At 38.4% G+C, this 22,151-nt stretch overlaps 1 protein-coding gene across 12 annotated transcripts in view; it reads left to right on the top strand.

Annotated features, from left to right (window-relative positions):
* Nucleotides 1-22,151, top strand: part of LOC125769835 (gamma-aminobutyric acid receptor subunit beta) — a 75,594-nt gene that overhangs the window by 27,595 nt on the left and 25,848 nt on the right. For 10 of the 12 annotated variants that reach the window (XM_049438738.1, XM_049438731.1, XM_049438735.1 and 7 more), the window contains exons 5-6: nt 7,000-7,226; nt 8,714-8,796. In XM_049438738.1, the coding sequence (XP_049294695.1) occupies nt 7,000-7,226; nt 8,714-8,796 (310 nt within the window). Of the gene's footprint in view, nt 1-6,999; nt 7,227-8,713; nt 8,797-20,715; nt 20,854-22,151 lie in introns of all 12 variants that reach the window. The other 2 variants (XM_049438730.1, XM_049438732.1) reach the window with 1 other exon arrangement.

Raw genomic sequence — 22,151 nt, 5'->3', positions numbered from 1 at the left:
CCATTGTTCGATGTTTTCGAATATCCGGTGCCACACTAGCGTGCACCGGCGCGTTCCGTTCTGTTCTTCTTCTCTCGCTGTCTTTTTATCTCTTTTTCTTACTATTTTGCTGTCTGTTGTATGTGTGCATAGTCATAATGTTTAAGAAGATACAACATGCATCTAAGTGTGTATTTATTTTATCATTTGCTTGATATACGTATATCACGAGCAGAACAAATCAAAGTTCAACGACGAAACTGTTCAATCGACCGCAAACAATACCTAGCCCGGTTACATTTCACTTTTCACTGACCCTTCCCATCTGGCACGAATTGGGGCTTTATGATGCCATTATAAAATTCGCTGGTTTATGATAATGGTGAATGATATGTGCCATTGCTATCTACTTCACATATAACTAATCAACACGTCCTTTCGTGTCCCTATACTTTGCTAATTTGTGTTTCTCAACATCTCAAAGCTTCTTTTCTATCTAACGTTTGCTGTTGGATTATCGTTTTCTCGAACTTGGCTGTACCTTTTGCTCATTAGAAACATTATAAAAACAGATAGCAAAACTAGCGAAACATCACTTCCTTTTACATTCGGTGTGAAACAATGTCCGAGCACCATACAGAAATGGTCCGGAAAGTATACGAATACATCTCTCTTATTACATTTTAACGTTCAAAAGCTTGAGAAACCTGTAGCCATATTAATTAGCTGTCAAAGCTGCTTGTGAGCTTTCGCTTTCCTCTCCCGGAAATGGTTTTACTTTTCGGTTGTATGTTTAAAAGGCGATGTACGCTTTCTATATGACATGAACCAGCTTGTATACGACGACTCATATTACAACTGTGGTACGGGGTACCCCATATCCGTTCTCTCTATACATATATAACTATTATATAGTTCGTCACTATGTATGTGTGTATGTGTGTGTGTGTTTGTGTGCGTGTGCAGCTACGTTTTGTATGAATTTTTGACTTATTTTTCGTTTCGTTTTTCCCACCAAAAAAAAACCCTCCAACAATCACACCTTTTACTCTTTATGACTCTCTGTTTTCTCCACGCAATATCTATCAATTTTTTCTCTCTCTCTCTCTCTCTATCTCTCTCTCTGTATCTCTCTGTCTCTCTTTTGCTCCCTCTCTCAAAAGCAGTTTTTTTGCTAACCAAAAAAAACATACGCCGGAAATAGACAGCAAAAACCATCAAGCTTTTCCTTCCCACAGAAACAGATACTGAATCAATTTGCAAGGAACCCCACGGAAGACGGTCCTAGCATCGTTTGGCGAATAATTTTGCCCAGCTCATACAAAACAGCAAACACAACGGCAGCAATACATACACAGCCACATACACACACAAAACATACAATTACCGCCCCCACACACACATACATACACTAACCCCCAGATATGGTTAGCATCGAAAAATGGAAACGTTTCGAAAATGGTTTCAAACTGACAGGACAATCTTGCTTTGTCCGTCAGTACGCGCTGCGTGTCATTCAATCTGTTCACCCGCCCCGCGAGTGTTGGCCTGAACGCTGATGGTTTAACCTTTCGTGGCTCCACACCTTCTTCTGTCTTGTACACCTTGCCCCCTCTATCCTTCCTCAACCTATCAACAAACACCGCCCCCCACTCCCTTCCGCCGCGGTTGATCAACCATGGACAATGGAAGGACACCATGGGGTAGTCCTTTCAAAAAACAACCCGCCATCAACCCGGCTCAACCTTGATCTCTGCCGTTTCGCCTCCCGTTCGGTTCGTTTCTTTTGGTTTTGTGGTTTTCCTTGTTTTGCGTCTCACAACCCTGAATACGCCGGTTGTGTGCATGCATGTTTCGTAATCGTAAAACGCCATATATGTATACATATATATAACGATCCAGCCTTACTACACGCTGCCCAGATAACCCCCCCTTACGCCATTACATTCGTTTCGTTTTTTGGTTTTCATTTGACTTTATTTTCACTCATCCACCCATACCCAACCAAACGCTCATTTCGAAACTGCCAGGCATATATGTAATCCTTTTGCAGCTCCATTTTAACCTTTCTATCTATTTCTATACATCTGACTATCTATCAAACATCATCATTCCACTCCATCCACTCCGTTTTACGAATTCCGAGCCCGGCCACAGCAACAACCTTGGGCTCACGATACTCATGTTTCCGTGCACATTGCTTATGGTTTTGCTATTGTTTCCAATCGGTTCGTATCGTTTTGCTATCAATAAAACAAAACTGAGCGCCGCCGTTTGACCGTTTGTGTGATGATTTTCCTTCGTTGTCTTCCCTAAGGTTGTTAAGTGTTCGTTTTTTGTTTTGTTTCTGGGGATTTTTTACCTTCTTCTGGCGTGACGGAACAGAATTTATCGAGGATATTTTTGTGTTCATGTTTATTCCTCATGTTTATTGCTCAATTCTGTATCTTTTACCCATTCCCGGTTCAAACGATTTGATTTAGCCTTAGCGGGTTTGCTACTTACAGTCTGTATCTTCATGTTTCACTCGATACGGCACTCGTATGAGGTTCGTTACTTATTGTTTTACATTTTCTATGTTAGTAACTAGTTCTGTACTTTTTAGAGGATGTTTTGTCTAGCATTTTCTTTTGGTTCGAGCAGTTTGATTGCTGCTGAGTTTATTGCTGTTAACTTAAACGATTAACCATTTGAAACATTTCAAATGAAAGGGCATAGATTGACATGTTACTAGTAAATTCTTCAAGTGCTTAGTGTTTACTGTTCAAATTCAAATTCCGCTTAAACATTAGTGTGACCACTATAGACAAAAAGGTGTTTTTAACGAACAAACAATTTAATTTGCAATCGTCCTTATATACTCAAATAATTTGTTCCCTGTTACAAACCTTACATTACATTGTAACTAGCTGCGGTAAACAACAATAAGTGAACAATAGCAGCATTTGCATTATCATTACGAACAGCTTTCTTAACTCCAAATAAAATGCTAAAACAAATTACCCGACACATTCTCTATGTTCAGCTCGGTTCCAGTAATTGCAAACATACTGTCACCCCAGGACGTGACTGTTTTACTGGAACTTAATTCAATTACCTATCTATATATCAACGATATTGACCCATTCTTCGCAATATAAGGTGTTCTGTGTCTATTTCATTTTAAAACATATACTAACATTATTATGAAATTGCAAAAATATTAACAAAACAGACAGCTTACGAATAAGATTTTAAAAATAGATTTGCTTTTAAATCTTATAAATTGTTTAAAAAAAAGTGTAATCGTCATCTTGATAAATATGAACCATTATGTATTGTTGCATTTTATTACAAAACTTTAATCTTTTTGAATTAATTACTGATTGAATTAAAATTCTTTGTGTGACCAAAATAGCGATCTCGATGCATTGAATGTATCTAGAAATACTTGTTACGTTTAAATGCATCCTTAAACAAAGTATGCACAATAACAATACTAACGAATGTGTGCTTTATACAAAAGATGATTAGAAAAGATAATGTTCATCCTTGCGCAAGAAACAATAAACGCGATCCGCGACCAAAAAAAAAATTACAAAAAACTTAATGAAACTTTCAAAGATAAGATGATAAAAAAATCCATTTCGAAAAATATCCTATTTTACCTTGATCTTAATGTTGTAGTGTATGTTACAAATTCAAAACAAACATAATACCAGCTTGACCAGCGCTGGGATAAGCTAATAAGAAATGTTAATGTTTGTGTAATTTACTTTATTTAATCATTCTCACAAAGGAAGGGAACTGCTAGTGTTGTAAGCAAAGGATCATTCATTACCTTTTTTTAATTTTCGTTTCCCCATTGTATATTAATTGTTATGCTGTTCATCTCTCATTTCAACAAGTGGTTGGCATTTTCTGATGATTTCTGGATGTATTTAACCGACAATGAGTTAACGAAGAAGAAACAAAAAAAAACACAAAACAACATACATTTATCCGAAAGTACGCCGCAAAACTGCCCAAGAAAGGTTTTTGGCGATCGGTGATCACGTAAACGTTACAAAACAACTGAACGTTACTGGGCTCGTAACGCGTACCGCAGCGGGTAACGCCATTCGCCGTGCAGCACCTCACAAAAGACCGAGGCACGCTAACGGCCCCAAAATGGCAGAATGCGTTTTCGTGTGCGTGTGTGTGTGTGCGTTTTTGTCTTGATTTATGATATCGCTTTTCTATCCGAGCTTCGAAACTCGTTTTTACCGCCAAACCGTAAACTAGTAGCCGTGTGTGAATAGCCTCTCTCTCTCTCTTTCTCTCTATCCACCCCCCAAAAAAACGTGTAACGTGATTTGTTTTTTTTTTTTGGTTTTTGTTTTATCTTCCTGTTTTGTGTATGTGTGCATATATATGCCCCCCCTCAACCCCCCTCCGGCATCGAAGAAATTAACCAAACCAAACATAGCTTCGATTGATTAAACAACACAAAATACTGGCAAATGATGACGCTCGCAAAAAGTACAGTACTTCAACTTTGAGCAGCCGAGTAATCGAGTTTTTTTTTCTTTCGACCATTTATCGAATAAACTGCCATCCTTCCTTACTGATCGATTCAATCGTTTTTAGTCAAATTTTCGCGCTTTTATCTACTCAAAACCAGCGGCAAATACTTTGTTTTTACTCTTTCGTTTTCTGTTTATTTACCACGTGATAACCGGACCTGTTTCGTCCGTTTGTTACTCTTCTTTTGGTTACCTTTCCTTTTATTTTGTTTTACTTTACGCTCTAGATCCTTTCTTTAGCATTCCCCGTTGTGTGTGCTTTTGTTTTGTGTTTTACCTGTTGACGGTACCTTACTTATAGCGTATCCGGTTAACGGTGTGCGTGTAAGTTTGTGTTTTATTTAATTTTAAAAACGTCGTTCCGTTTTATTCCTTCCCGACGTGCCCGAGGGTTCGAGTGATAGCAAACATCCAACGTATTACTGGATTCTATCTCTATCTCTGCGTGCTCACTAACCTTTTTTTTCCTCCCACAGGCTCCAAAATACATCCCTGTTCGCGCACATCATAAATTTATTTTTTGTTCATTATTTTGCATCAACTTATTCATCTACCTTCGGTTAATATTTGCTTCATCATCTAACCAAAACAATCAACAAAATCGTCGTTGTTTTATTTTGCATTGCCGTATAATATTTATGCTTCACGTAATAGTGCATTTACTATAAGATACTTCTTTCTCTCATGTTCATATCTTTTAATCGTATTTATGATGATCGTATTGTCAACATGTCTATAACGCATACCTTTATCAGTCCACAATTCTCTGAAGGGGTAATAGTTTAAGTTAGATATATGTATTAATTGTAAACACACATCACACCAACAACAACAAAAAAACAAATACTGGCCGTTTATCGTACCAAAAGCAGCAAAACAAAACACTTATGCCTGCCGCAATTACCTCTGGCGGGTAATGCTATCATGCATCCATCCTATCATCCACCAGATAGTCATAATTGTACATTCGAAACTATTTCATTCCATCTCACGCTTTCCAAACATATTACAAACACGCTTGTCAATCCTAATACACACCAAAAACCCTAATACAACCATGCAAATGTGATTGGAGTTTCTTTCGATAGTTTTATCGTTATCATTTCGTTGATATGGATCACCCTATTGATGTGTCTTCACGATTGCATTAGTTTCACACGGAGAAAATTTTGTTTTAGATGTGTATAAACTACCTACATACCACCTCATACGATTCAGTGTATGTTTTCTTGAGTTTCTCACAATGAGTGCCAATGAGCTCACGTGTGTGCATTATACTAATCCCTTTGTAATACGCCTGTGTTAGTAGCCTGTGCATTGGTGTTTGATTATGTTTCAAAGTTATCATACAGTTATGGTTCAAGATATTAAAAAAAATACTACATATTACTTCCACTAAAACAAACCGGCTCACCCGCTCGTACTTGAACAAACTGTGGCAAAAAAAATACTATCCCCCACTCCATAGTTTAGAGCTTATCGATTATGCGAACATTTAGAGAAATGCTTTCGTTTGTCACTTTCAATTTACCACAAAGTATGCAAAACAAACTAGCGAAAAAAACAAAAATTAGAAAAATATAATGGCTTTAAAATGGTTTGAAAACAAAACAAGAAGAGAAAAAAATACTAAAAACTTTTCCAACAAAATGATAGCTTCAAATATTAGACCACCCCCCTCTCTGTACCATCCCCTTCATCCCTATAAACTCCGTTTCCCGAAATCCCGTTTCCCACGTTCCTCTTATCTCACATGCTCTTCGCGCATCCACGCATTGTTGTGTTGGATGGTGAACGCTGAACAAAAATATAACGTGTTCTCTTTTTTCTCTTTTTCTTCCCATTTCTCTTTCTCTTTCTCTGCTCTCCATAATCCGCTGCAAAAAAAAACAAACAAAAAATACTAAAACTGTAACGAATCCTAAACATCCTGCATCAAACAAAACAAACCAAATCGCCCTGTTGCGTGGAAACTGTGACGCGGTTATTGCGTACGATTTCCGCAAATTTTTAACAAACGCCATCGAAACGCTTGATCGAACGAATCCAACCAATCAATTGCTCTTCATGATACTCAAAAACAAAATGAACCAAAAACAAACTTTCGCTTTCAATTGACAAACTGATCAAAATCGGATGCCCGTGATGCCTTCTTCAAACGTGCAAAAATACAAATTCTTCAACACCATCAACATCTTTCATCACAAACACATTCACGAAACGGTACTCGACGCAAAACAAAAAAAATTGTACCATATTCAAATGAACGAAATCAACATTTTCGTTGCCGAAAAACCTTCAATCTCGACCACTCGATCCAAATTCTGTAAACCATCCACGCAACAAAAAATTAACACACACACACCCCATTCGCGCCATTCTGTGCTATTTCGTTCCAACAAAAAAAACCCATTGTGCGCCAATACCAAAAAAACGTTCATCGTTCGCTACAATGGCTACACGCGCCACAACGCAGGATTTCACATTGGATTTTTACTTCCGACAATTTTGGACTGATCCCCGTTTAGCTTACAGAAAAAGGCCGGGTGTTGAAACGTTATCAGTTGGATCTGAGTTCATAAAGAATATTTGGGTACCCGACACGTTTTTTGTAAACGAGAAACAATCATACTTTCACATAGCAACAACTAGCAATGAATTTATAAGAATACATCATTCTGGATCAATAACTAGAAGTATTCGGTAAGCGCTCGTTTGATTTTTCTTCCTTACTACTATTAATGCTAATAACTGTCGTATTCGTGTTTTCCCCACCCCAAAAATTTGTGATGCTTTCGTTTGGCCCGTATTTCAACGTAAAGCTTCCCTTCATTGTTCTAAGTTTCGATGTACCCCTTCCTTAACATCCAGCGTCCACATCCTTGGTAGTTTTCCTGTTTAATTCCCCCCCTTAGTAAATTCCTCGTTTCAATATCCCCGGGTCGATTGTGGATGTATCGTTCCATTCGCAATTGGCGTACCATTCTGGACGAATGGAACGAATCATCTTCGAACAGTAGATCGTTGCTCTGTATGGTTTAGAAAATTTAATACTTCCGCAGTTCGTTGCGTTAACCTGCAAACCATTGGCATGCAAGTGTCGCTGCACAGAATCTGCAGAGCAACGACACACGTTTCGATCGATCCCGAAACCGTCCATAAGTGTTTAGTTTTAAGTCACCGTCACCGACAGCAACATGCTTTCGATGCGACGAAAGCGACGAAACCCACCCCCCTCATCAGCCACCGAAAATCTTTCTTTCCACGACACGATGCCACAGCGGCCGCAGTTTTCTTGATACACTTCGGCCCAAAATGATCATTCGGCCCGCAAGTTGTATGATTTAAACTATGGTTAAGCCGGGGTGGGGTATGAACCATTCACACCCAAGGCTTTACTGCGCGATCTACTTTGATGTGATCTTATCTATTCTAAATCAAAAATAACAGCAACCCAAGCGGCGTTTAACATAAACCAACAAATAACCGTAATGCTCACAATCTCGTTTACATCTCTTAAAGCTCATATCAAGCCCATTGCTATAAACAAACAAAACCAAAAAAAAAACAAACATTTCAACAACTTTCATAATTAATTGCTAATTAATTCGTGCAACTGCAAAGTGCAGAAAAATGAAAATATTTTCTAATGTGTAAAACGCTTAAACAATGTTCTACCAACTATCAACGAACTTTCAATTTTTAATTACATGGTTTGTGTATTTCTTTTGTGAGAGGAGTTCTATGTAAATCCTCAAAATATCGCCGTTACTGTAATGGCCGGTTACAGCACCGGAAAATAAGATTGATAAACCGATAAACAGCCTACCAGTTTTGCACCCCCTTCTGAAAAGAAAAACCACCCCCCAACACCAACCCCCTTTTTTATCGTGTGTATCGTGAAAATGTAAAAATAATCTGCCTTAACTTTAATGTACACATTTCCATTCCAAGAAACAAGAAAAAAAAATCCCTTTTTTCATCCATACCTAAGGCCAAAAGGCCCCCACTACACACCAAACAAACAAACACACATACACACACACTCTCTCTCTCTCTCTCTCTTTCACTTTACAACGACAGCCCAATATATAGCAATATTGTAACGCAGTAACAAACAAAAAAAAATCAAAAAACATTGGATTCTATTGTAAGTACACGTTGTCTCATTATGCTTATTACTATTGCAGATTAACAATCACAGCATCATGTCCAATGAATTTACAATATTTTCCAATGGATAGACAATTATGTCATATAGAGATAGAAAGCTGTAAGTATCTACACAGGTGTTACCAACGCGTAACTACCCTCCCTTAACAAACCCACACACACACACAGACACTAGTACACACAAACACAAAACCACCAGAGGACAGAATACTTGCTAATTGAAACTGAACCAACTCACAACACATATAACGGCTACCTAGAGATATACACGCTGATTAGACATGGTACTGCTAAACAGTAAAAAAGAAGCGACGAACCCCACAACAACGACACCCCCACTCATGTTGCAGAAGCGCGGAAACGTTGACACAGGCTGGGAGCCTTACGACTACATGTTTTGGGGCTTTGTGGGCGGGGAGGGTTCTGGGTGTATTATAGTCAAATCGCTGCAAAACCGCTGCCCTATTGCAAGGGGCCAGCTAGTGGCTGACTGACTCTTTCAACACCCAAACATCTCTTCTACCCCCCTACCCACGTCTTTCAGCCCCTTCCACCAAAACCCCCTCTAACAACCTATTGAGTATCTATTTTTATAGCTGAATTTTGAACCAGCAGCATATCATCACAAAGCAAAATGCCTCTTTTATCCTTTACGAAAAGGCTCACTTTGTTTTCTTCTTCTTCCCCACAAAGCACCTTTTGCTGTACATTTCTCTCTTGTTCTTCTCGCTCTCTCTCTCTCTATGTCTTTCTTTTTTCTATTTTCTTCTTTTTTGCCTCCCGTACTCCAGAATGCCTCGTTTCCTCGTTTTCTGCCGATCGCCGACCCAATAAAAAAAAACGAAATACGAAAAATTGCGACATGTTTCACGGGAACTTTCTCCCTCTGTGCTTAAATGATGCCTCCCTTTATCTGACAAACCTGCAGCTGAAGCTTTATAGCACACTATAAGCATTATGTGTATTGTGTGTTTATGTGTGTGATATTACATCATGCCTCACGCTCACCCCTTCGTTTTGCGATCGGGTTACGATCGTTTGTATTTCATGTACGCTTCGTTTAGATACATCCAAATTTTGCTCACCAATGCTCTTCACTAGCCTTTCAAAGCTCGCTCTCGCTCTCTAAAATATTAAAAAGAAAAACAAACAATAAAATATCAGCAAAACAGTTCACCGCGCTCAACGTAATTTGCATTGCTTTGACTTTTCCGTTACGCGTTAAACGTTTGTTGACTTTTCATTTGTTTTTCTGTTGCTACATAAAAGGCTTTCTTTTTAAATTACCTACACACACGATTTAAATTCAAACCTGGCAAACCATGTGTATAGTGTGTAATTTAAGCTTCTTGCGCAATAGTTTAAATTGAAAAAATTATCATAAAAATAGCTTAAAAGTCGTTTCTATAGACAAGTTTTGTTTCTGCTACACAGCAATACATTACAGTATTTCATTCGTGCAAACCATTCTACCATCCTATCAAGGCGGAGGTGAGCATAAAACCAAAACGACAACAATCGAGAAAAATATGCTAAGTGAATGAATGAAGCAAAACAGCAAAACAACCAAAACAAAAACACTTTCCCAATTCTTGCAACGATTGACACTGATAATGCTAACAGGATAAAGACGTTTGTTTGCGGAACGTTCCTGAAACACGATCATGAGCGACAGACAAGAAATCTCTTTCATCTGCCGATTTGCCAGATGCAGCAAAAGCACAGTGGGACGGGGGCAAACTACAAAAAAGCCCATACCCATTCCAACCAACCAGTTCTTTCGATGCGTTGCGGCGCACCGCAAAGGCCTCGCTCTTTAACTCCAACAACAAAAAAACACCCTTCGTCGCACGGAAAGGAACGGGGCCAGAAAGTTTGCGTGCAAAACATTTCGTATTTTTCCACAACAAATTCAGACACCTTTCGCATAAAAACTTTCTACCAAAAAACCTGCAAAACGGAAGGCTGCAGATATGCCACTTGTTCGCAAAAACCGTGGCAAACAAAAAAACAAAACATACAACGGCTAAATATGACAGCATTATCGTACATCGTCTTCTGGAACATGTACGATTTCTTGTAAAAAAAAAACAAGTTTGATTTTTCTTTCTTCTGTTCATTTCACGGTTCCCAACTGCTCGATTCCTGGCAGCAAAACACTGCTGAAAAGCGTGAAAAGCTTTATCTCTTCAAGCCATTTTTTTTCGCTCTCTGTCTCTCTCACCCGAATATATAAAAACAAAAAAAAACAATAAAAGCTCGATCGAGTTTTTGCCTCTTGTTTTGACGATCGCTAAAAGCATCATACTTCAGGGATATTTTCCAATAAAATGATCTTTCAGTTCTGGTTTGATCGTTGGCATAACAAAATGTTTTATCGGTTTTACCTTTTCTTCTATTTTCTACACAAATTCTTTCGACATTGGTTTTCTTTTTTTCGTACATCATCAAAATATACAGCATTTCTTATACTTTTAAGCATAATTTTGCTGATAAACTTTTGTTCATATCTATTTTTACATCGAATATTGTCCGATTTTATTATCTATGCGCATTCCATTTTAACTTACATTCCTTCCATCATTCCGTAAAAAAAATATTGTACTACCCTGATTATTCCTATTTCAGCTGCGACTCTTTCGCCAGATGCCCGGGATTATTCGTTTTGAAAAAAAAACGATCAAATCGATAAGTCAGTTTGACTTTCCTCTATGTATTAGCAACTTTTCTCACAGAATCAAGTTCAATAGTTTCTTTCTACTTTGTAATGCTATCATTTGTTTTAGGGCCTCTTTTAGTATCTTAAGGCTAAAAAGATTTGTTATGCTCGTGCAAGAGTTAATGGAAAGTTAAGCGATGCATATTTTGATTTTTTTTTAAACCTAATTACTAAGTTTTGTTTTATACATTGGCTAGGCAATTGATGATTTGCGTACTGCAGCAAACGCTAACGTTGCAACGAAAAAAATGATAAGAATTTTAATCCTTGCGAATACTACAGACAGGTCTAGATTTCGCTGCACATTGTTGCATCTAACTTTTACCGGGTTTCATTCAACACACAAAACACACATTTTTCTTTGTTTCTTTTGTATGTGTTTTAAAAATGTTCTCTAGTTTGCAACACTGTATACATCTTATGTACGAGTTTCGTTTTCTTTTAATGTCTACGTTGAAATTATCATTTTTTTTTTAATCAAGCCGAACAGCAACACCGTTCAGGAAATATGTTTTTTTAACTTATTCAGATTGTATTTTTTGTTAGAGTTTTCATAAAATTGATTCTTTCACCAAAGAACCAAATCTTCCTTCTTTCGACATCTGTATACGACATCTGTTTATAGAGGTTATATCTTTTATTTCTGTTGTCGTGTACCATTGAAGTTTACCACATACTGAGAAAAAAGTTGAAACCTTTCAGTTCTATTGTTGGTACCGGCTTCTTTCCACCGACCATACGATCAGTTTTGTTTTTCTATCAATTTTAATCTCTACTTGATTTTGTCCTTTTCTATTGCATTTACCACACACTCTGAAGTCCGCTGCTCACATTCGATCTGCTCACCTCATTTACCAAAAAAACACACACACCCCCATCACCCATCACCCAAACCACCCCAGCTGTTTAATATTCTCCAACATTACATCGTTTCGTTTCACGGCCAATTCACTCCCGCATTCGCCTATCCGACACGCGACTGATGCCGCCTCACTCGATCAGATCCGCGCGTGTTAATCAGATCAGCAATTTTCCCACAAAAAAAACCCCGTATCCTTTCAGCATCCCTGCATTGCGCCCCCGTTTCATGTCACTTCATACTGATACAAATAGTCAAATAAATTACTACGGTTAATTATCGGTCGCCTTCTCTACTACAGCAACCGCAGAAGGTTGGCTAAGACTGTATAGTCTCTCCAAAAAAGTTAACATAAAATCGACAAAAATTCTACAAAAAAAAACATTCCCAAAAAACCCCCAATTAAAACAAATATTAGTCCCCATAAAAAACAATGTCGCCTCATGTGGAGTGTGGCATACTATCGCACACAACGTGTACTTTTCACTGTCTTACTTTCAACTAACTCTGTTGATGTACCTTTATACTTCACTATCTCCCTATAGTTTCCCTTCTATTGTTCCCGCTGTCTTACAACACAACTGAACACAATTTTCGTGCAAATTTTAAATGTTTTTAAACACCATTTTTTACATTACTAGAGGCTACAGTTTATAGCTACCCTCACAACTACACCGATCTGTTCTTTTGGACATTTCAAAATGGTGATCGCTTTTATAAATTATAAAAGAAAATTATATTTTCTTTCCGTAAGTACAATTATATTACGTTCTTAATATTTATATTATTATCTTTAATTTCTATACAGTATAATGTAATATGTTTAGTTTTTTTTATACTATTTCTAAATGACCATTATTCATGAACTATTGTCGTCCATATGACTTCTTATCTTATTCGAATATCTGAACAATAAGCTCAAATAATGTACCTTCAATGATACGTAAATGACCGTAATATTTTATGTACTGAATTATGTTTCAAGCATCCTGCAAACCTAATCCATCTCTGGATAACTAATTTTCGATTCAGATTGTCTTCAGTCAAGAAAACCATGTTTTTTTTTCTTTTCGAAACGACACTCGCATAAGCCTCCCCGACAAAAGCTTTCTGAGGGTTCCATCATTCTATCTCTACCGATGGCGAAACCATAGCGAGATTGCAGTTTTTCCCAAGAGCGATCAATTTAAGTCATCAATCTTCGGCTGACAAACCAAAAAAAAAGAAGACACAACCACTACCTTAATACTCACACACACAAATAGCTTCTTAGGATTGCTATCCTTCAGTGCCGTTTTTTGGTGGGCTTACTGATGGTAACAGCCGTGGCCGGCATTTGGTTGCTAATGTTAAAAATCCAATGTAATGACAGCAGCTTTCATCAGCTTCCTTTCTTACGAGCGATATCAATACACGCAATTACACATTGTCACGCAGCTTGCACGCCGTTGCTTACAAGCCAGCCACACAAGATGGATGAGATGCGGCAAATGTTTCCGCAGCTCCGAATGGAATGTTGGCTTCATGTTAAGCGATTCTAATACTCCGCTACAGCTTGCCAATACCATTAGCGGCACTGTCGTTAACAACATGATAATCGAATCGTCAAACGATTTTTCAAAGCTTTTACCACAAACGGTTTTAAGCAACTCATCGGGTACATTAAAATGGTAATATTGTATAGGTAAAGAGGAACTAGTAAATGGAATGTTAAAATTTATCTCACCCTCTGCTACAAGTTTGTTTAAATCAGCTAACCGATTTTTGATAAGATGAAAATTTGAAATTTTCTAGTAACGAATTGTGTTCCGGATTGCCAAGCCTGAACCAAGCTTACCATGAAGGCTAACGATAATTCTTCCAATTTCTTGGAAGGCCTAAAATAGTAGAAGCTCCATCTTTGGAACCATTTCCGAAAGTACCACCATCCGTTGAAACGTCATCCAACCGACAAACTAACAACCAACTCCACCGCAGCTTATGCGCCTCAATTGAACCGTTTAACTTTATCTGCCACACCCGGATTGGTGTCCGGAGGGGTAGAAAAAAAAACTCAATATCCAAAACTCTTCCACCTTACAGTGAAGAGACAACACACGTAAGCAAAAAAACAAAAATAAAGACAACCACGAAACATCCTACTTAACGACCGGAAACACTTTGCGGTTTATTGCACCTGCTACACCTGATAGCACAAGTGGCTTGGAAAGTGAAAAAAACACACACATAGCCACACACAATCCTTTCTGGTTTTTTTCCTTCCTTGGCTTGCTGGCCATACTTTTCCGGCAGCGTTGAAAAAGCTGCTGTGCCCTTGCCTTATCTGAGCTACCGTTCTCTGTAGCTGCCGTGCGATATCGACCATTTTTTTCCTCCTCCATTACCGCTATACAGGCGGTCGATCATCTTTGCTAGCTTCCGTTTGCTTACTTACACCCCTTCCCTTCCCCCTACATCCTTCTCTGTCCCTTCCCATTCACAGAAAAGCTTGAAAATTGTTCCAATCCCAACACAGTAAATCTTCTTGCCCGCATATCGGCTTTGCGGCTGCTTGAAGACAACCCGGTCGACGGCATCCGTTCAGGAAGCGAAAAAATCGAACACTTCCGGTAGCGAAAAAAAAATCCACCACCAACAAAAAAAAAACCACATCCTGCCCACGATCCACGATAAATCAGCAACTCAACGCTCGAAAACGACGCGCATTTTTGGACATTCCGGAACAGTGGAAGCCACAACAAACAATCCGAAAAAAAAGGAGAAAAAGCTCCAGAGAGATCGATGCCGTTTATTATGGCTTTTATCGGTAACCGTACTCCTTTCACCATGCCGGAAAGAAACCCCACCCAAAAAAAAAAACAAACCCACACACACACACACACACGTATCCAAACACGTGAGCCATTATTTGCGGCTTTTGGGTAGTGAAAACACGTCTGTGTTTTATGGAGGATTAGTTCGAAACCCATCGCACGGAAATGCTCCTTGCTTTTGGGTGTTATGGGTGTGTGTTATGTGCTCAATCTGCACCCCTTCCTTCCCTTCATACGATCGCCAAGAACTTTATGGTGCTTGCAAGAAGTGAAAATTTCAACTTTCCATTTAAGTTTCTCTTTCGGTTTTTTTTTTTGTCTTTTTTGCAACACATCGAAACATTACTGATGATCGTCTCGAATGATAAGGCACCAGGCTGTAGTCAAATTTTAAAAACCTTCCTTTTCAACAAGCTGGAAGGTAGTGGCATCAAGTGAAAAAATGTCATGCTTACATGAACAACAACAAAAAGAAACATTCCTCCATGAAAAACTTTCTATCGTAACAGCATCTCGAACGATCGAAATGGCTTTTTTGGTTGTGTTTGATTTTTGTACACAATGCGTTAATGTCGACGCGTGACGTACGTACTCATCAAAGTTGTGGTGTGAAAGTTTTTTTTTCCCGTTGGTGAAAAGAATTATCTACACACATGACACCGTCTAGCGGCCATTTAAACAGTATACGTACACAGGCTGTTCCACCGAAAAAGGTATTAAGAAAAGCGAGGAAAAGAAAATGGTATGGAGCCATATTTTGCCACCAAACAGCAGCCTCGAATGTTCGCACAAAGATTGAACAATGAATTGTTTGAGCAAAATTGAAAGCATTAAAGAAAGACACTATCTGGGCGACGGAAGGAACACACAAATGGAAGCATTTTTGCAACTTCGTCTTTCACAACACACTGGTTTCAGGTGTGCCTTGTTGAAGCTCATCGGTGCCAAATGCTCCGGTGGTGCGGGTTGCAGATAATTGACTGATCAAATATGTCCTACATAATACACAGTCGTGTTGCCACATTCGTCACCGTCTCTCAGTGTGTGTGGTGCAGTTCTTCCATCTTGTTTCGTAACATCTCGTCCCCTCCCCCCACCCTCCTCCCCACCCCCACACACACACCGGTAGTACCAGCAGAAGGGCCTCATCATCATGCCTTTCAAACGGTAGCTCGCATTGGATCAATTTCATTCCAGGCGCAAGACATTTCTGACGCCTGCTCCATTATGCGGCAGAGGTTTTCGAGCATCCCATCGTTACGTACAAAAGCATGCCCCAACCGAGCCAAACCGGAAGCTGCCCGTACCCGATGCTTTCCAGCACAACTTTCCATCCGCTTCTTCTGATGATGGGTTTTTCTTTTTTCGTCAGCTCATCCCAAAGTGTCCCAATGATGGTGATGATGATGCTGTCTTGAAAAGAGCCATACTGTCGATGTATGGAGTTCTGGCAAAAACCTTGTGCCTTATAGTTAAAGTTTTGCTCCATTTTCTTTTCTATTTGTTATCTTTTTATTTCTCTCTCTCTCTCTTTCTCTCTCTATTTTGTCTCTTCTGTGGACCGAAGCAATTTCCTACCCCAGCCAGCCAATTTTACATTCTCCGCCTGCATTGCACGATGCTGTGCGTTAGTGAAACAAGACGGAAATGTGGCCTCAAGTTTTCCTCCGGAACCCGGCCCAGTTGGGCGAAGGTAGTTCTACTTCATTTTTTTTACTATCTCGATCTCCCTCCCTCGCGCTCTTTCTCTCCCTCTGAGCTGGTCTGCATCGAATGGACATGAACTATTCAGGGCAGGTTTCTGATCGAACTTAAACAAACTCATCTTGAGCTAGATGTACAGTCATACGATATCGTTTCTTCCCCGTTCGTCCTGTTTTCCCCCCATCCCCCATACCCGTGGGGAAAAAAGAGGAACCTTTCTTCGAATCTTCGGTGTGAAGATGTATTATATCGCAAAACACTATTCAAGGCATCAAATGTCTCAACCTTGCAAGTGCCACTACGGCTGGTCTGCTGGTCCACTGCCATTACCGAACCTGTACGGTAGTGTCGTTGTGAAATTTTGCCCAACCATTGGCATTATATTACAGTGCCTGGTGTCATCTTCGACTAGGACACAACTGCAAACAATTGGTCCGGGGAAGACAAACTTCCTCGAACTTCCTCGCACTATGGTGCGCACGTGTCCAGAAATGATGCGTCGCAGGACATTGGCAAGGATGGTGACAGAGAATTGAAACGTTTGAAGAGGACACTACACCTACATCATTCGAAGTTTTGCACCAATGGTCTCTCTCTCTCTATTTCTGTCCTTCTCTGTGTGAGGGATTTTATTCCCACACTCGTGTACGATTCTTTCCACAACTGTTAGCCAAATGAATTATGTCACCTACTGTGGACCGGGTTTGAATCGATCTTTCACCATGTGTTCCAATAAGTGCCAATAAGTGAGTCACAGCTCTTTCTAGTGAGATTTTAACGAATTCCAAAGGGCATCTTTCAACTCAACATGTAATATGTGCAGACAGAATAGAAACTACTGTAATTAAGCTCTTCTGATGTGGTTTAATGGCGAAAAAAAAGGTTGGATGATAATTATGGCGAAAGGAATACAAACAAAAATTAGGGAAATGAAGCTTTAAAGTATGTACACCTTGATTTTGTAGGTGCTTGTTATCACCAGAAGCTCGAAAATATGCAATACTCATCTAAAAGTAAGAAGTAATTAAAATTTGTAATGCAATCGATTGCAACTATAGAAACGGAAACAAAACACCATGAAAGAGATATTTCATCTCCTACCCGAGGTACTTGACCTTCGTACAGTACTGGCAAACTTGCAATCACTTTTCCAGCCCGACTTTGCAATTAAAATATGAATCTTTACCTTACATGTTACAGCACCAGTATTTTGTAGCTTTTCCGTTAGTTTACATCATTACCATACTTTGCTATCTTCTTAACAAACGGTAGAATTTTCATGGCTTGTAATTTTAATTTTCTTCCACTTCTTTCACTTCTATCTTTAATTTTAATTTTTTTTTTCGTCAGCCATGAGAGTGAAATTGTGCATGGGGTTTTGCAAAACATGCTACCATATCTATCGTACCTTTTTTTTGTAGAACAAAAATAACCTTTTGCTTTTCTTACCCAAAATCCCATATTCTTGCTCCGGAAAAGAAGAGCCCCAGCCATTCGAAATGCTACAATGTTCGGTACGTGGGCGAAACTAAACAAAAGAAGTTTATCATATAATCCGTCTTTGTTTCTGGCTTAAAGCTCCCCATACAAACGAAAAGTAATGTCACCAACTTTGTTTCACGATTGGTTCACATTATTATTATTTAATGTTTTCGTTCGATACCAAAAAAAAGTCGCAGGCGAAGCTCGATGCCATGCTGCTCTTTTCTGCTCTGACCAATCACAAGCGTGTATGCGTACCGTTTGGCCATTGTTCGTTTAGATTTAATTCGTTTGTTTTTACGTCTATAGAGCGTATTTTTTGTTTTGTATCTTTTCCCTGTTTTCCCTAGTTTTGCATCAATTCACTCGAAATGATACCCCTCTTTACCGACATCACCCACCGTAACTGGACTTTCACCGGGTCGGAAAAGAAAACTTTTCCGCGTATCTCCGATACGATACTTTGTCAGGGATCCGATTTTTTTATGTACTTTCATTTTGTTTGATATTTCTTTTGCTCGAAAACATTTCTTACATGCCTTTTCTATCGGTTTTGCTGTTTCGGCTACCAATGTTTAATTTATCATTTAGCATCGTCACTATCGGGTTCCCATTTTCGGGGAGGGTTTATTTTCCCTTGCATTCGTTTTCAATTCGTTTTTTTATGAATGAAAAAAAAAACTTTTTAGCGCTACCTTTTTGTTTGGTACTATTTTTGCAAATTCTATTGAATGATTCATCCGAACTAATGCGACTTTTTTTTGTCTGAGTTGTAAGTGTTTCCTTTTTCTTCTGGGTGTATTCTTTTTTCACCAAGCGATTGCGTTCTTTTGAATCATTTATCAATGAACTTGAAGCGATTTAATTAACTACCCGCTTTGAATTTCGGTTTTTTTTTTGCTCAATCCCAGGTCGCAAAACTGGTCCCTTTTGCTCGTTAGAAACGGGGAAATGTAAATTAAGTGAGAGTTTTAAAAATACAGAATATTGGTTTAATTCGATAAGTTTCGAAAGCTTTACCGAAATGAATTTTTAAAAAAGCTAGCGCATTTTTTTATAGTTTTATTAACTAACATAAAAAATTAATGTCAGTTTTTTTTTATTAAATTGAATCGATACGCTACTAATTACTTTACTTCATCTATAATTTACGATCCTTTCGTAGGAAAATATATTAACATACATTTTTCAAAGTTTCATTTTAATGCTATTAAAAAAAATTCCAGATTGCAGCAAATTTGTTCAACATGTACCAATCTCATACAACTCGCTCCATTGTATCCCCCAATCATTTCCTTGTCCTAAAAGCTAAACATCCATCATCCGTTAGCGCAATCTTTCTGTTTTAAACCGTTTTTACTTTACGAATCATTTATCTATTTGAAACTTGTTTAGTGCATCTCGATCGTTGCTGCTTTCACTGAACTTGGTGCTGTGTAAACTTGTTGAAATTTTTCTTTTTTAAAATCATTAACCATTTTCCTGAACGATGCGTGAACAATTTGAAACCAGAACTTTAACGTAGTTTTAGAGTATTCTTTTTCCTCTTGTACTTTCTGTTACACGTAAGTCAGTATCAGTAGAATGCTTTTTAGCGATGTAAATGATGCTAAATGATTTAAGAAGAAAAGAAATCCCTCTCGCTCTCATATCTTTATCTCTTGTTGTGTCTTTTATTTCCAAATTCATATTCACCTTAAACTTCTCTTCTCGTACCACCGATCAATCTACTTACTGCTGCTAAATGCTAACTGGACTTTGAGACGATTTTTGTTTTATTCACGATACACCCCAAACGCGATGTACCGATCGAATACGGTCGCTGCAAGTTTATCACACTCATAAGTCACTGGCCTAACAATACCTTACGATATAGTACACCGAATATACACACTGTCGCAACGCATCCCTATACGATCGACTCATATTGGACGAATTGTGCCATACCCGGCACTGATCATCACCTATTGCGATGTTGTTAATAATTTTATGTTCTTTTTTTTTACTTCTTTCCTTGTTCCGAAACAAATGTGTACGCAAATTATGATATTTAATGTATTGTTATTGAAAATATCGTCCTGAACCAACGTTTCAAACTAAAATGGCACTTCACTCCGCATATGTGCGTGTGATCAAATCGAACGTTTCCGAAATAAAAAAAAAATACACACTATTGCCACCATTTGTGGCAAATTCATCCGGAAACGGTATGGATGATATTTATCACCAAAAATAACGCGGTTCGTATAAAAACAAAAAAAAATCTTTTACAAATAAACAACTACGCAACTCCACTAACGTTCGAAATACGGCCAACACACGACACACTTGTTCTGAAACAATATTCACTCACCCACCCACCACCCCCAAAACAAAAAAAAACCCACGTGCTAAACGTCCACATTTTTTTATCGCTAACAAATAAAAAAATCCCCCCTGGAGTCGGTTATACGATGCGAGATATCCGGTACTTCTGGAAAGACGGCCTAAGTAGTGTCGGAATGAGCAGCGAAGTAGAACTACCACAATTTAGAGTACTGGGTCACAGGCAGAGGGCGACCGAAATTAACCTAACCACAGGTACCCTATCATAAACAGCTACAACAACAGCAAAGCAAAAAAAAAAAACAAAGTAAAATCACACCTAATTCATCATCAGCATTTATTAAACAACACCTACCTCCATTCATATTTCTTCATTGTGTGTATCTGTCTATCTATCTGTCGTTTATCTCCTCTGTCTGTTGTTTCTGTTCCACTCTGTTCACTCGCTTTCACTCTATCTATCCCGATCTATCTCCTTTCACCTCTATATCCCACTCCTGTTTAGCTACTGCTCCGTCTGTCTGTGCAAATAGTGCAAAATCTTGGTTTTTTTAAGTTCGATTAATTTGTTTACTATCGTACCCTGTGTGTTTGTGGTTTAGTTTTCTTCTTTCTTCCCCAATTTGTTTCCCTACTTTCTCACACTGTGCACTGTTTACCTCCCCATCTGTGTCGAATCACTTCTATGTTCAACTCATACTATCTTTCCTCAATTCCCTCTGTGTCTTTCTGGTCGATTTTCAACAAACCGTTTAATTCATCATCACATCAACTCATTTTCATCAAAAACCCCACAAAAAAAACCAACCACCCAACCAAATTGCCAACAATTTCATAGTGATTCATGTTTTCGTTTCTTTGTTACCTTCCGTTACAAAAGTTAAGCAAATTAACAAAACAATTTACAAAACATTTTCTTTTCATATCTTCCGAGCATAGTTGCAAATGTTTATGTATTATGTTCTGTTTTGTTTTTCCTTTGTTAAAGAACACTGATAAATTACTAAACACACACGCGCACAAATTTGATGAACAAACCTAACAAACGCTCTTCAAAAGACTTTTATCAAAAGTGAACGAATCAATTCCCAATTTTGCTTTCGTTTATTATTGCGACCGATCTGTCGTGGGTACGTGAGTGCCTGTTTTAAGTTCCAAATAGCACCTTTAAACAGCCAGAAAAAAACACACTTAAAAAACACGCACAAATTGTTTCTTCAGTTGATTAACTTTCAGTTGATAACCAGTTACAAAATGGATGGAGTTTGTATGCTTTAGACGACAAGCAACAACCCACCAAACGGCTCACCGATTGTCGTTTGGGCATTTCGTTTCATTATCAAATATTTTTCGGCAGGTTTTGTTTTCCATAGCGTGTAGAAGTTTTTTTTTTGGTTTTAGATTTTTCAATCTTAATTTTTTGTCACCCAAAAAAAAACAAACTGTTACAAAAGTACGTTTTTGTCACACCCCACCAAATTTTTGATATTGCATATTGATATCGCATTAGTATGAAACAACGTGATGCGTTTTGATTTCGTTTCGTTCTATTA

The sequence above is a fragment of the Anopheles funestus genome, chromosome 3RL (assembly GCF_943734845.2).
Source record: "Anopheles funestus chromosome 3RL, idAnoFuneDA-416_04, whole genome shotgun sequence".
In the NCBI taxonomy this organism is placed as follows: domain Eukaryota; kingdom Metazoa; phylum Arthropoda; class Insecta; order Diptera; family Culicidae; genus Anopheles; species Anopheles funestus.
The sequence above is the reverse complement of the archived record's forward strand: the minus strand, read 5'-3'. Positions and strand labels throughout refer to the sequence as shown.